Source organism: Hydractinia symbiolongicarpus, chromosome 4 (genome assembly GCF_029227915.1).
Source record: "Hydractinia symbiolongicarpus strain clone_291-10 chromosome 4, HSymV2.1, whole genome shotgun sequence".
NCBI lineage: Eukaryota > Metazoa > Cnidaria > Hydrozoa > Anthoathecata > Hydractiniidae > Hydractinia > Hydractinia symbiolongicarpus.
Genome location: NC_079878.1, coordinates 8,638,558 through 8,649,949, shown reverse-complemented (window position 1 = coordinate 8,649,949; position 11,392 = coordinate 8,638,558). Strand labels below are relative to the sequence as shown.

At 33.0% G+C, this 11,392-nt stretch overlaps 1 protein-coding gene across 1 annotated transcript; it reads left to right on the top strand.

Moving 5' to 3' along the window:
- Window positions 1-3,914: 3,914 nt before the first annotated feature.
- On the top strand, window positions 3,915-11,160 carry LOC130642210 (lamin-L(I)-like). Its single transcript, XM_057449294.1, has 15 exons — window positions 3,915-4,408; window positions 6,674-6,956; window positions 7,198-7,406; window positions 7,647-7,700; window positions 7,778-7,835; window positions 8,633-8,701; window positions 8,746-8,966; window positions 9,084-9,255; window positions 9,427-9,540; window positions 9,643-9,677; window positions 10,011-10,101; window positions 10,311-10,431; window positions 10,538-10,614; window positions 10,813-10,884; window positions 11,101-11,160. Exons 1-15 carry the CDS (start codon window positions 4,005-4,007, stop codon window positions 11,158-11,160), a joined length of 2,040 nt encoding a protein of 679 aa, XP_057305277.1. The 5' UTR covers window positions 3,915-4,004.
- The last annotated feature ends 232 nt before the right edge of the window (window positions 11,161-11,392 follow it).

Sequence of the window (11,392 nt, the reverse complement as noted above, 5' to 3'; positions counted from 1 at the left end):
GAGCTCACATGAGCCGTTTTCTAGGCTCTTTAAAAACAATTCATCAATATCTTAAATCAATGATGGCTATTTCTAACGGAAAAAATTCCTACTATGTCTTCTTTTCTTCACAGAGATTTTTTTTGTTATTTTTTTTCTTTTGTCTAAGTATCAGCTTGTCTTTTGCTTGAAGAGTAAAGTAAAGTTTCATTTGACAGTGTAATTTACGGAGAGGCTTTTTGCATACAGGAAAAAAGCAAATGCACGAATCTTAAAATGGTACCTTCAAAGCATTGTTTTTTGCAAATTTCTCATAACATAAATCATACAAAAAGAAACCAAGCGTAGAAATACTGTGAAAAATATTTAGTTAAAAAATGTGCGAAATCTTATTAATCGTGATTACATTATCTGCATGAACATTGTTGAATAAAAGAGTACATCTCACATTTCTATTCAGTAACTCTGTTGGTGACGTATGCTTTCCGCATGAATAAGCATAAAAAAAGCCGTGGCTTGAAGATCTCCACTTAACCTCAGGGTTTCCAATAATCTGAAAAGTCCTAAAATTATACATTTTTAAACAGAGGCTGAAGATGACTGAAATAAAAAGTTACATTATTTTCTGAGTAAATAAGGTAAAAGTTGTACCAGTAAAATCTTGTTTTATAAAACAAATCCCTGCATAAAATAACTAAAGCAATTGAATTTTAAGAAGATAGCCGTGTTTTGCTTAATTTTTAAGCGTTCGATAAAGTCCCAATGAAACTTGTGACAAACAAAAGGTTAGCATTGCAATTTAGTTGAACCAGTGCGTACCACCACGGTGGAGTGCTTCCAGTGAAACTCCTACAGAGGTCTGATATAGCAAAAACTTTCAGGCTGCATATTTTATTTTACTTGGTTATTCTGTTTCCCTACAAATCTAATTTTAAGGTCAAGCACTTAATACAATAAACCACATTGACCATCAGCATACAGGTACATGTGTTGCACATCCAATGCGAAGCCTTTTTAGAAATTCTATTTAAAAAAACACCCATGAAGGCTTATACAATAAAATGTCCTGCAGAAAATTTCCACAAATCTAAGCAATTTCAGACTAGTTTTATTGTGATATGGTGTTGTATCCCAAGATCATTTGCACAAACTGAGAACTGATGATTAGCCTGTAAAGGATAGTTAGCTATTACAGTATAATTACACATGGTACATGCAGTAAATTAGCTGATTGTACGGCTTATCATACGGTAGAGATCTTATTTGCTTAAATTTCACACTTCTCATTGATATCGATCTTCCGATGTGATCTATTTAGTTCCATAGCATATTATGCTTCAAAAAAACAAACAAAAAAAATGAACAAGAAACGATTGCGCATGAAAGACATTTGTTTTCAAACTGATACCAGCTAATTAACCGTAAAAATACCGACCTAGCTGGCACTGCATGGCCTCATCTTTATCATAGCAAATATAACGGCTGTTACTTTATAGCCGTAAATATATCTTATGTATATAATTAGCTGATTTAATTTATGGATGCTCTTGAAATGACAACACTCAGTTTAGGCTTAAAAAACATGGGAAGGCATACACTGCAATACTAAATATTAAAGAAAATTGTGGAATTTGTCAAAAAAAATCTCGACGATCTCAGCGACGACTAACTATCCTGTTAAAGGCTAATTATCAATTCTCCCTAACCGTTAACTTTCTTTTTCTATAGCTATAGTCTGCATTTTATTATCTATCAATTTTTCAGATTTTATGCACACGCGTGGAAATCCTATCGAAACGTAAACATTGAAGCTCGTTTATACCACTAGGATAAAATATTTTATTCTGCTGCTGCGAAGCTAACGCAATAAATTGATGTATGTATGGAAGGATACCTTGTTAAGCAGAGTGTCATAGCTAAAATTTTCAGGATTATTGTTACAAGATCTATGCCTAATTTCTACTTTGTGGCTAGCTTCAGACTGGTAAAAGATAACAAAAGAGAACAACGATGGTTAGCACAAAATGCAGCCACACCAAACTAAACGGAAAACGCGGGAGAAAAGCACAAAATAGCTAGGTATAGCTGGTTAGCTATTTGTCTAGTTGCTATCTACTGGACACTGACTACGTTAGCTGGCCTGCTATTTACGTCAGTTATAGCCAAAACAATAAAGATGATTTTACTAAGATTTGCATGGATGTGATGGTATTTTTATTAGCATATAAAAAGTATAGAAAACATACAAAGTATCTACAAGATAAAAAGATAAGAAAGAGATCTTTTGCAAACCTAAGCTATGCAACTTCTAAAATAGCAGATTAAAAGTAAACCTTATTAACTGCGTATAAGATTCGCATATCTTTGCTTAAATCCTAGAAGATTCGGAATTATTCCGAAATTGAATGTCATTAAAAAGTGTATTTCTTCTTCTGTTTTAATGTCTACGAATCTTTTCATTTACTTGGGAAAGGACGCAATTTTAAATGAGGCATTCGCTGTAAAAGTAAGATTAGAGATGGCGGGCGAAAAAAGACACAGAATCAAAGTTGTCGATGAAAGAAAAAATGGTCGGAATATTACTGACTTTATTCTATTACTTGATCTGGCTTATGACTTGATTGTTTGCTGGCAAAAGGTTTAAATTTAAAAAAATTTTCTAAAATTTTGTTACCATTAAAATTTATGAGGTACCCAGCCACACGTTATCTGAGTATCCTGGAAACCTTTCTCTTCTACATCTTAACAGAACGTGAATTTAATGTGTTTCAAAATAACACTGTGTACGCTTTCTGGAGACAACAAAACGTGGACTATTTTTTCACAGTGGAAACACAAATAACATTTCACATTATCTTACAATCAAAATGAAGTGTAAGAAAGAATGAAATTTCCCACTCAGTCGTAGGTAAATAGGTGAATTTAAAAATACCAGGCTACACATGCTAAGCTACCTATTCCTACACGGAACCCACGACCAAAAAGTCATTTTCCGAATAACGGACAGTTATTATTACTTTGGAGTAATTCGAAACATTACTGTGAAAGATAGAAATAATGACTTTTTAATATAGAAAATACATTGACAGAAGATCTAAGTTAGCTAAAGCATTTATAAAAAAGAGTTTAATCTTTTCTCCTATAAACGGATGTTGTTAAGCAAGTGCCCGCATCCCCAGCTTGGGATTCTAGGATGTTTTAGTACGAGTAAAGCCCTCATCAAATCAACATGTGGAGGAAATTTCATATACTTATGAATAACATTAATAAAGGCTGACAATAACAGTAGGGAGTGGAAGTATTACACATATATTAGCTGTTAGCCTTTGAACATTTTCACAGGGGTTTGCACGTCATACTACTTCGTGAAGTCTTTCCCTCATTTACCCGTTAATTAATGCTTGTAACCAAATTGAAACAGCATCCGACTACAAGTAGCCTAAAAAAAGGATGAAGAACAATACTGCATTACAATGATGTGTCATTTAAATGAATTAAGATCATAAAAAATATCTATGCTCCCTTTTTTTCACCCATCCAATTGTATCACGTCACAATTATTTTCAATACATATTCCAATATCCACCCCCCCCTCCCCCCCATTTCTCCCACCCCCCTCCCCTGTATATTCAGTATTGTAATGTGAGTTAAAAATTAGAAAAAACAAAACAAAACCGACAGGCTATTAAATTTTAAAACACGCTGCAAAACCGACAGGCCCTGACATAAACCAATGAAAAAATAAAGTTCAAAACTATTTTTTAAAATGTGGGGTGGAACTGATAATAAACACATATTCAAGTTATTTAAATAGTAAATAATTTTATTTCCACACTTAAAAACACAGATGTGATGCAGCTACTTAATAATACATAGTACATCCTTCTTTAGTATAAGGGCGGTTGTGAGTATGTGACAGGTCGTTTTTTATTGTTATTGAATAGTTCTTTTTCTTTTACTCTCTATTGGAACACGTTTAGATCCACATTGTTGTGTGGAGCGCTCAAAAATTTGTGGAAGTATATATGATTAGTTTTTTCGTGAAGAAGTTTAATGAATTAACTACAAATAAACCTTTGTTGAAGATGCCTAATGCACCTGAAGGTCCAAAGAGACCAGGCAGGGGATTCTTTCAGTCTTCTAATGTACGAACGCGAGTTCAAGAGAAAGAAGAACTTTCCGATCTAAATGATCGTTTAGCCACATACATCGATCGTATGAGATATCTGGAGCACCAAAATACCAAACTATCTGCAGAAATATCGACCTCGAAAGAAAATGTGTCTAAGGAAGTCGCAAGTGTTCGAATTTTGTTTGAAAAAGAGCTTTCAGATGCAAGAAAATTAGTGAACGATACTGCAAAAGAGAAGGCTTTGCTGCAACTGGAAAATAACAAGTTGTGTGGTGCAGTTGAAGATCTGCGTTCAAGGTAAATTTAGATCAAGGTTGATAAAAAACTTGGTTGTCTTAAAACAACAACAACAGGAATATAAATGCTATGATAATTAAGGAGCTTAAAAATATGTTAAAATCACTAAAAGCAATACATCTTAATATCATAAACCTGTTTATGAGGGCATTAAACAAGTAATATATTGACCAATGTCAAAGGTATTGGCTGCGCTTGCAAAAACTATAAAAATAACAATGAGAATTCTTAAGGAATTTCAACATAAGTCAGAGCACAAAGTTAAAGGGGGACTTCATATTTGATGTGTAAAGTTTTCTTTGATGAAATGTTACTGGTGCTATATGAAATGACATAAGCCTTAAAATATTTGGATGTGGATTTGTTGAAGATGCATAAGTTTTTGAAGCATATCATCTTCTTAAACTTTTTCATCGCTTTGCTTTTTGTTTACAATCAAAGTTTCTATATGTTAAGTTGCGATTTGAATATTCATAATGTTTCAGCGTGAAGTACCAGCGAGTAATAGCCTGGTTAGGCAATAATCGAACGCCTCTTAACTAATCAGATAGTCTAGTTTAGTTATTGTCGCTTATTATACCAAACGGTTTGTTTACAAAAGAAAATTTATTTTTAAAATAAGAAGGATTCCGGTTCTGTATTTTTGACCAATGGATTTTCGTTTTCTTGTACAACATCAAAAACGGTCGTCAGTTTCTGTTTAGAAAAACACTTTGATATTTCAAAGAATAAAAAACCCGAAACATAATTTATTGTCTCAAATAACTGGGTTTTATATGAATAGTTAATCAAATACCATAAATTGATTTAAATTGAATTGAATTAAAAATATATCCTATCTGGAATACTACAGTTAGTAACTTTTAAAGAGTATATGTCTGCTACTACTTTAAGTGATTAAGGAAGAAAATTGTAAAAGAAAAAAATGTAATTCAAACATTTAAAATTAAAAACTGGCAAAACTTTTTTCTAGCAGTCATCATTGAGGGCATGATTTTTAATTGAGTACTATCAGACATTATTATCGGTATAGCTACTATTCCTTCTACCTTTAAGTTTTATGATATAAAATTCCACAATAAGCAGGTGAGACAAGGAGAAAATTTGTGCTTATTCCGCAGTAACCACGCCCTCTTGTCACCTTGGTGCAAAATTGCAAATGTGTCAAACACATTATATTTTAATTTAAAAGGATATGACAAATAAAATATTAAAAGAACTGTCGAGTTCAAAAACTTTGCATAATTTTTTTTAAAAAAAGTTCTGCTGTCAGTACCGTAATGCTTGTTTTTTGATTAAGTGTCCGTAATCTCCAGTGGAGGATTCGAAGTATCGTATGTAGAGAAAGGATGTTGTGTGGGTAAAGGGATGACCTAAGAAACAAAGGCTTCATCAGACGCACAGGCCTTGTTTCTTATACCGCTTTCTGTTAGGGTAGTGAAATTGATCCGTGATAGAATTTAAGTGTGGCGCAGGGCGTGATTGTGGAAGTTGAAAGTAGTAGTTGGACATTCAGTATGATGTAATGGGGTGAACGCTAGGGATCCACAACCTCATCCTTAAGCATACACGACATCTTAATTAGCCTTCTTGATTTGCTTTGCTATAGCTTAAACATCTCTACAATGGTTTCCATTCTCGCCACATTTGCAAATCTGTTTCTCTCCACTTTTGAATTTACCCTACATACAGCTGCACCAGTGCATGACTAATAGTTTAAACGTAAATATATTTACTACCACTTAAATTCCAGTCTTATTCTCCCCTTCATAAACAAGTAACCTCACAATTCCACAGGTGATCTGTCTATTTTTTCACAGGTATTAGGACAGGTATCTTGAAAACTATGTTACGAAGTAGTCTTATATACTTTTGACATTGCCACTGTAGCATTGATATTTTCTTCCATTAGCTCCGACAGGGTAGTGCATGACAAAAAATTTCCACATAATTCGTGTGATTCTTTTTTCTTAGCTTTATCTCTGTTAAATGTAATGTTTATGTGTAATGTTTGAATTTTAAGACGAATCATCTATGCCGATCATGTGTGTTTTGTAAATAAAGCTTTTAAACAATCCAAAATAAACCTCGACGAGCGACACAGTTTTTATGTTCTACCCTATTTTTTTGTCGGTCAAAAAGTAAAGTTGTTTATTGATGTTTCATGTTAAAAAACTGAACTTTCTTGTATTTCTTTTTTCTGATATTCATATCAAGAAGTTTATAAGACTACTTTTTTTTTATTTCTATTCTATTTTTAATTAGGCTTAAAAAAGAGAGTGCTTTACGTTCCCGTGCTGAAGATGAATTAAAACAAACTGGAAGACAATTGCATGAGAAAGAATCTTTGTTAGTTGAAATCGCTAAGGAGCGCAAAAAGCTTAATCAGCAAATAAAAGATTTAGAAAAACAGTTAAAACAATTACAAGATAAATTGGAGAAACAAAAATCTGCATTGGAAGAAGAGATTATTCGAAAAGTTGATGCAGAAAACCAAATGCAAACTCTTCAAAAAGAAGCCCGCTTTTCCAAACAGGTTCATGCCGAGGTATGTACTGCATAGCACAAAATTCAAATTGTCCTTCCAAAAAAATTTTCAGAAATATCCTTAAATTATAATGCCGTTATTTTTCTTGTAAAAAATTAAACAAAGAAGCGGACAAACAAATTTTCTTACTTGTTTTTTACCTGCATCCTAAATTTTATCATTTTTTTTCCTTTGACCACAGTAACTTATTAACCTGGCACGGTCTAACTCGCTTCCGGAGATGTTAATTTTCTTTTTGTAGGAGATAAACGAATTGCGAAGTACACAGGAAATGAAATTTACAATGGAAACTGATGGTGCTTCACATTATGATACTTTGCTACATGACAAACTTCAAGAACTCCGTGATGAGTTTGAAGAGAAGGCTAAAAATGCTAGACAAGCGCTGGAAAAGGCATACGATCAAAAGGTAAGATGTGCTCAAGTAATTTTCAAATTTTTAAATCTATAGTACGCGCATGATATTATTTAAAATCAATTTTATTCAGTACAAGGAAGTGCGAATTGGGACAGATAATGAAATGAAAATTGAAATGGACAAACTTAGATCCAACTACAGCGTGCTTGAAGTCAAGGTAAAATTTTTTGGACGAATTTTTATTTTTTTGCAAAAATCTGGAACAAATAAAAATACAAATCTAGCTCTGTAAAATCTCAAATCACTTAAAAGATAATAAATGACCGTTGCAGCTTGGTAATAGCGAAATTTGTAAAAATAATAGGTTTTTGTACCTTCTTCAACAGGCTAGTCTGTTAACACACTCATAAAATAACAATTTACGCACCGCAACCTTAACTGGTACCCTTCCGTGTTTTACCAGGCTCGACAGTAAAACAGGCGACACAAAAGGAGCCCATTTTAAAGTTCTACCAGCGAAAGTACGTCAGTAAAAGTTTTGTCATTGGATTTTTAAAGTATTTTATCCCTCGATAACTCAAAGAAAGTTGAAGGGGTATAAGTATTATATTATTCAGTAAATTATTTCTCAAAAAAACTTGCTATTTATTTTGTTTTCCATACATTCCATACAACTTTTACGGGGATTATTATCCTATTTGTTTAGGAAATTTGATCTAGATTTGATAGCACCATGTTTTTAGCAGGTGGCAATCAAATTCTCTTCCATTTGAATTAGTAATTATGATGCATGATTCGATCTCTTTTTATCCACTATGCTGACATAAGGGTCCTAATGGCGAAGGAGATAATTGTTGAATAATTAATAGCTAAGGATTTTTAGATTCCAAAGAGTTGAAAAATATATTGTTTGGCTATGCAGGATAAACATTGATATCATGTATAAATATTCAGACACAAATAAATGAATAAGTAAATAAATATTATTAAAAAAATAATAAATATTATTGTTTAAATTTTAGGGGATTTTTTTCCTATTTAGTTATGTTGTTCCTAGGAATCTTTACAAATTAAAAATTTGAGCTAAATGAAAATATGGAAAAAATTTGCCAGGTAATTTTTGCCTGAAAATTTTCTCTCACACAGCATAAGATTTGCTTTAAGCAAACTCTCTAGTTAGGCAAATATTGAACTAAAAAGACTTGTATCATGTCATATATAATGTAATATTATATTATGTGTAAAATTTTTTAAACTTATCCGTCAATAAAGTGCTCTGGTGACACCATTAGTCACATCATGAATCCGCTTTTTGTAGCTCTCAACAGCCTCAAAGAGTCTAGTAGAAAAAGTGTTAAACTTAACAAAGCTTTCATATACTTACTATGTTTGCGAGTATGTATTCTATGTTTCGCCCATGGCTTTTTGTAGAATGTGGAGTTGATGAAGACAACTGCTGAATTAGAAATTTTGATAGATGCTAAAACGGATGAGTTTGAGCTGCAATTGCAGGAGCGCGATGCAAGGATTACAAGTCTAAGTGACAAAATTGGTGATTTAGATAAAGAATGTGAAGTTCTTTTTGGCATCAAAATTGCTTTAGATATGGAAATAACTGCGTACCGAAAATTGCTAGAAGGGGAAGAGCAAAGGTAGGTTCTTAATGCTACAACGCAGGCCAGCAAATTCTGAAACAGCAAAAAGGGTTATTGTCTAATAATCATACAAACTGAAATATATTCACTAACGTCCTGTTCACAATGTTATAGACTGGACATCGTGTCATCTCAGGTAACACAATCTTTATCAAAGAGTGGAAAAAAACGCTCTCGTCACGAGTGCGAAGTACAACCTGTTGAAAGCAGCTTATCAGGAGGGGTAGAAATATCGGAATGTGATACAGAAGGCAAATTTATCAAGCTTCACAACAAGAGTGAGACCGTAAGTTGCATAACCTACGTAGCAGTAAATAAAAATAAGTTTGAGCTAGCCTGCTACACAAAGGCTATGATGGTTGACCTAAAACCTTTATATAAATGTTTTTATACTTACACTCCAATAAATAGAGTTGTGTACGAGCATGATAATCATAATCAATTTGATGTACAATAGGATGAAGCATTAGGAGGTTGGCACGTGCAACGAATAGTTGATAATAAGAAAGACGATGCAGTAAAATACAATTTTACACCTAAATTTGTGTTAAAAGCTGGTCACAGCGTTACAGTACGTCGTTTTTCGTTCTTGTTTTAACTGTACTTAGAACAAAAATGGCGAAATTTCAAGAATTTTTTTTTTGTCTGTTTTCAGAAATCTAATTTACCTTAGAATACGGCGTTAAGTAGGGCTTGTGATAACTTTTGGTTAATATTGTGCAATCCTCCACTTCTAGCAACCGGTCGCAGGAGTTAAACCTGCATAACAACGCTCATTGCAACCGGTTGCAACGATTTTAAGTGGCTCTCCAGTCCCTTTCCTTGTATTCAATGCCTGCGTTTTTTGCCGTTTAAGTTCAGAAACCAAGCGAAAAAGAAAATCTTAAGATCAAAGCATTCTTTCAACTTCTTATGTCGTTGAAGACATAAGTACCACCTAGTGTTTAGACTAAAACGATTTTCAGTGTTTAGACTAAAACGATTTTCAAACAGGCGTTTCGTCTTTCAGTTATTTTCCTAAGAAATTTCGCCGTGTTTTAGGCTTTTTCTCGTCCTAGAAATTCCACAACATGTCCCTGAAAGAAGATTCAGCGTTAAGAAAATCCGTTTAACCCAACCCACGCATATGAGGGTTGTGGAACATAGTTGGCTAAAAACTTTCTTGAAGTGGCATATGCTATTGAGCCTCAAATTGTCATATTTTGCCTACATTTTGCCTAGCAATCATGGCTAAATTTTGTCGTATTTTTGAATAGTATACCTAACGTCCCTTCCCCTCTTCGTCTGCAGTATTTGTCAACTTTTGAAAATCCAGCAATAGATGGATGTTTTCTTGTTTAGATTTGGAGTAACTCTACTGGTGTGAAAAGTAAAGCACCAACTGATCTTGTATTGAGAAGTGTCGACTGGCCTATTGGAAATTCCATTGTGACTTCTGTTATCAATAATGAAAGTGAGGTTAGTATCATTCTGATATGAACATCTGTTCTAAAAATTTATACATAAATCACACAGCGCATTTCACATAAAGTAATATACTTCTTTAAGTATATGAAATTTATCTGTAGCTGCTTCTTACGGAAATGAATCTAGTTTTACCTCTGTTCGAACCAGCCATGTAAGCCAGCCATGTAAATCTAGTTTGGTACATCCTAAAAAACTAGATTAATATTCTTTAATTATTATTTTGATCAAATACACAGACACTATTTGCTTTTAAGCACATCAAAATTATATTATTCCAAGTGTTCTCGTCAATTGCAATATTGTCGCATTATTTAAAAACTGGTGATATAACGTTACGTATATTGACATTGTTCATTGGATCTGCTTGTTTTCATAGATTGTGGCGAAGCATACATTTGAAACTGTTACAACTGAGAAAACAGGACCACCTACAAGAAGATCGAGAAAGGTATAGTCGACAGTACAATCACTCTGTTGGAGTAAAAAGGTTTTGACTTGTAGAATGTTCGTTTATTCATTTTTCAAAGCATTAGAACTTAACAATTTAAGTGTAGAATCTTAGGCCTAAAGATTTCGCATGTCACAAAAACTATTTCCACTCTTCTAAACAGATCTTTTAAGACCCAAATCTATTGGATTAAATCCATAATCTCGTTTTTTTTAGACTAGAAGTAACTCGATTGGAGTCACAAAGCAAAGCAAAGTGTTAGCATGTCTTCTGTGAATTCGACCGTAAAAACTGTTTTCGCAAATTTTTGCGATACTTGGGTGGCCAGGATGTTATTATTATATATACATTTAACTGCGAACGCAATTTTTATTTATTAAGAAAACAAAAAAAGATTAAACTAATGAATTAAAGGTCTTTTACTGATAAACCTTTTACACACAACCAGACTTTTTCTTTAACGAAAATTGAGGCTGAACACAAAAAATATTTTTCTTATATAAAGTTT

Coding starts and splice junctions, on each gene's coding strand:
- LOC130642210 (XM_057449294.1), top strand. CDS start 4,005: ATGATTAGTTTTTTCGTGAAGAAGTTTAATGAATTAACTACAAATAAA. Junction 9,678..10,010: donor AGGGCTTGTGATAACTTTTG/GTTAATATTGTG, acceptor GCCGTGTTTTAG/GCTTTTTCTCGTCCTAGAAA. Junction 10,432..10,537: donor CAATAATGAAAGTGAGGTTA/GTATCATTCTGA, acceptor ATTTATCTGTAG/CTGCTTCTTACGGAAATGAA.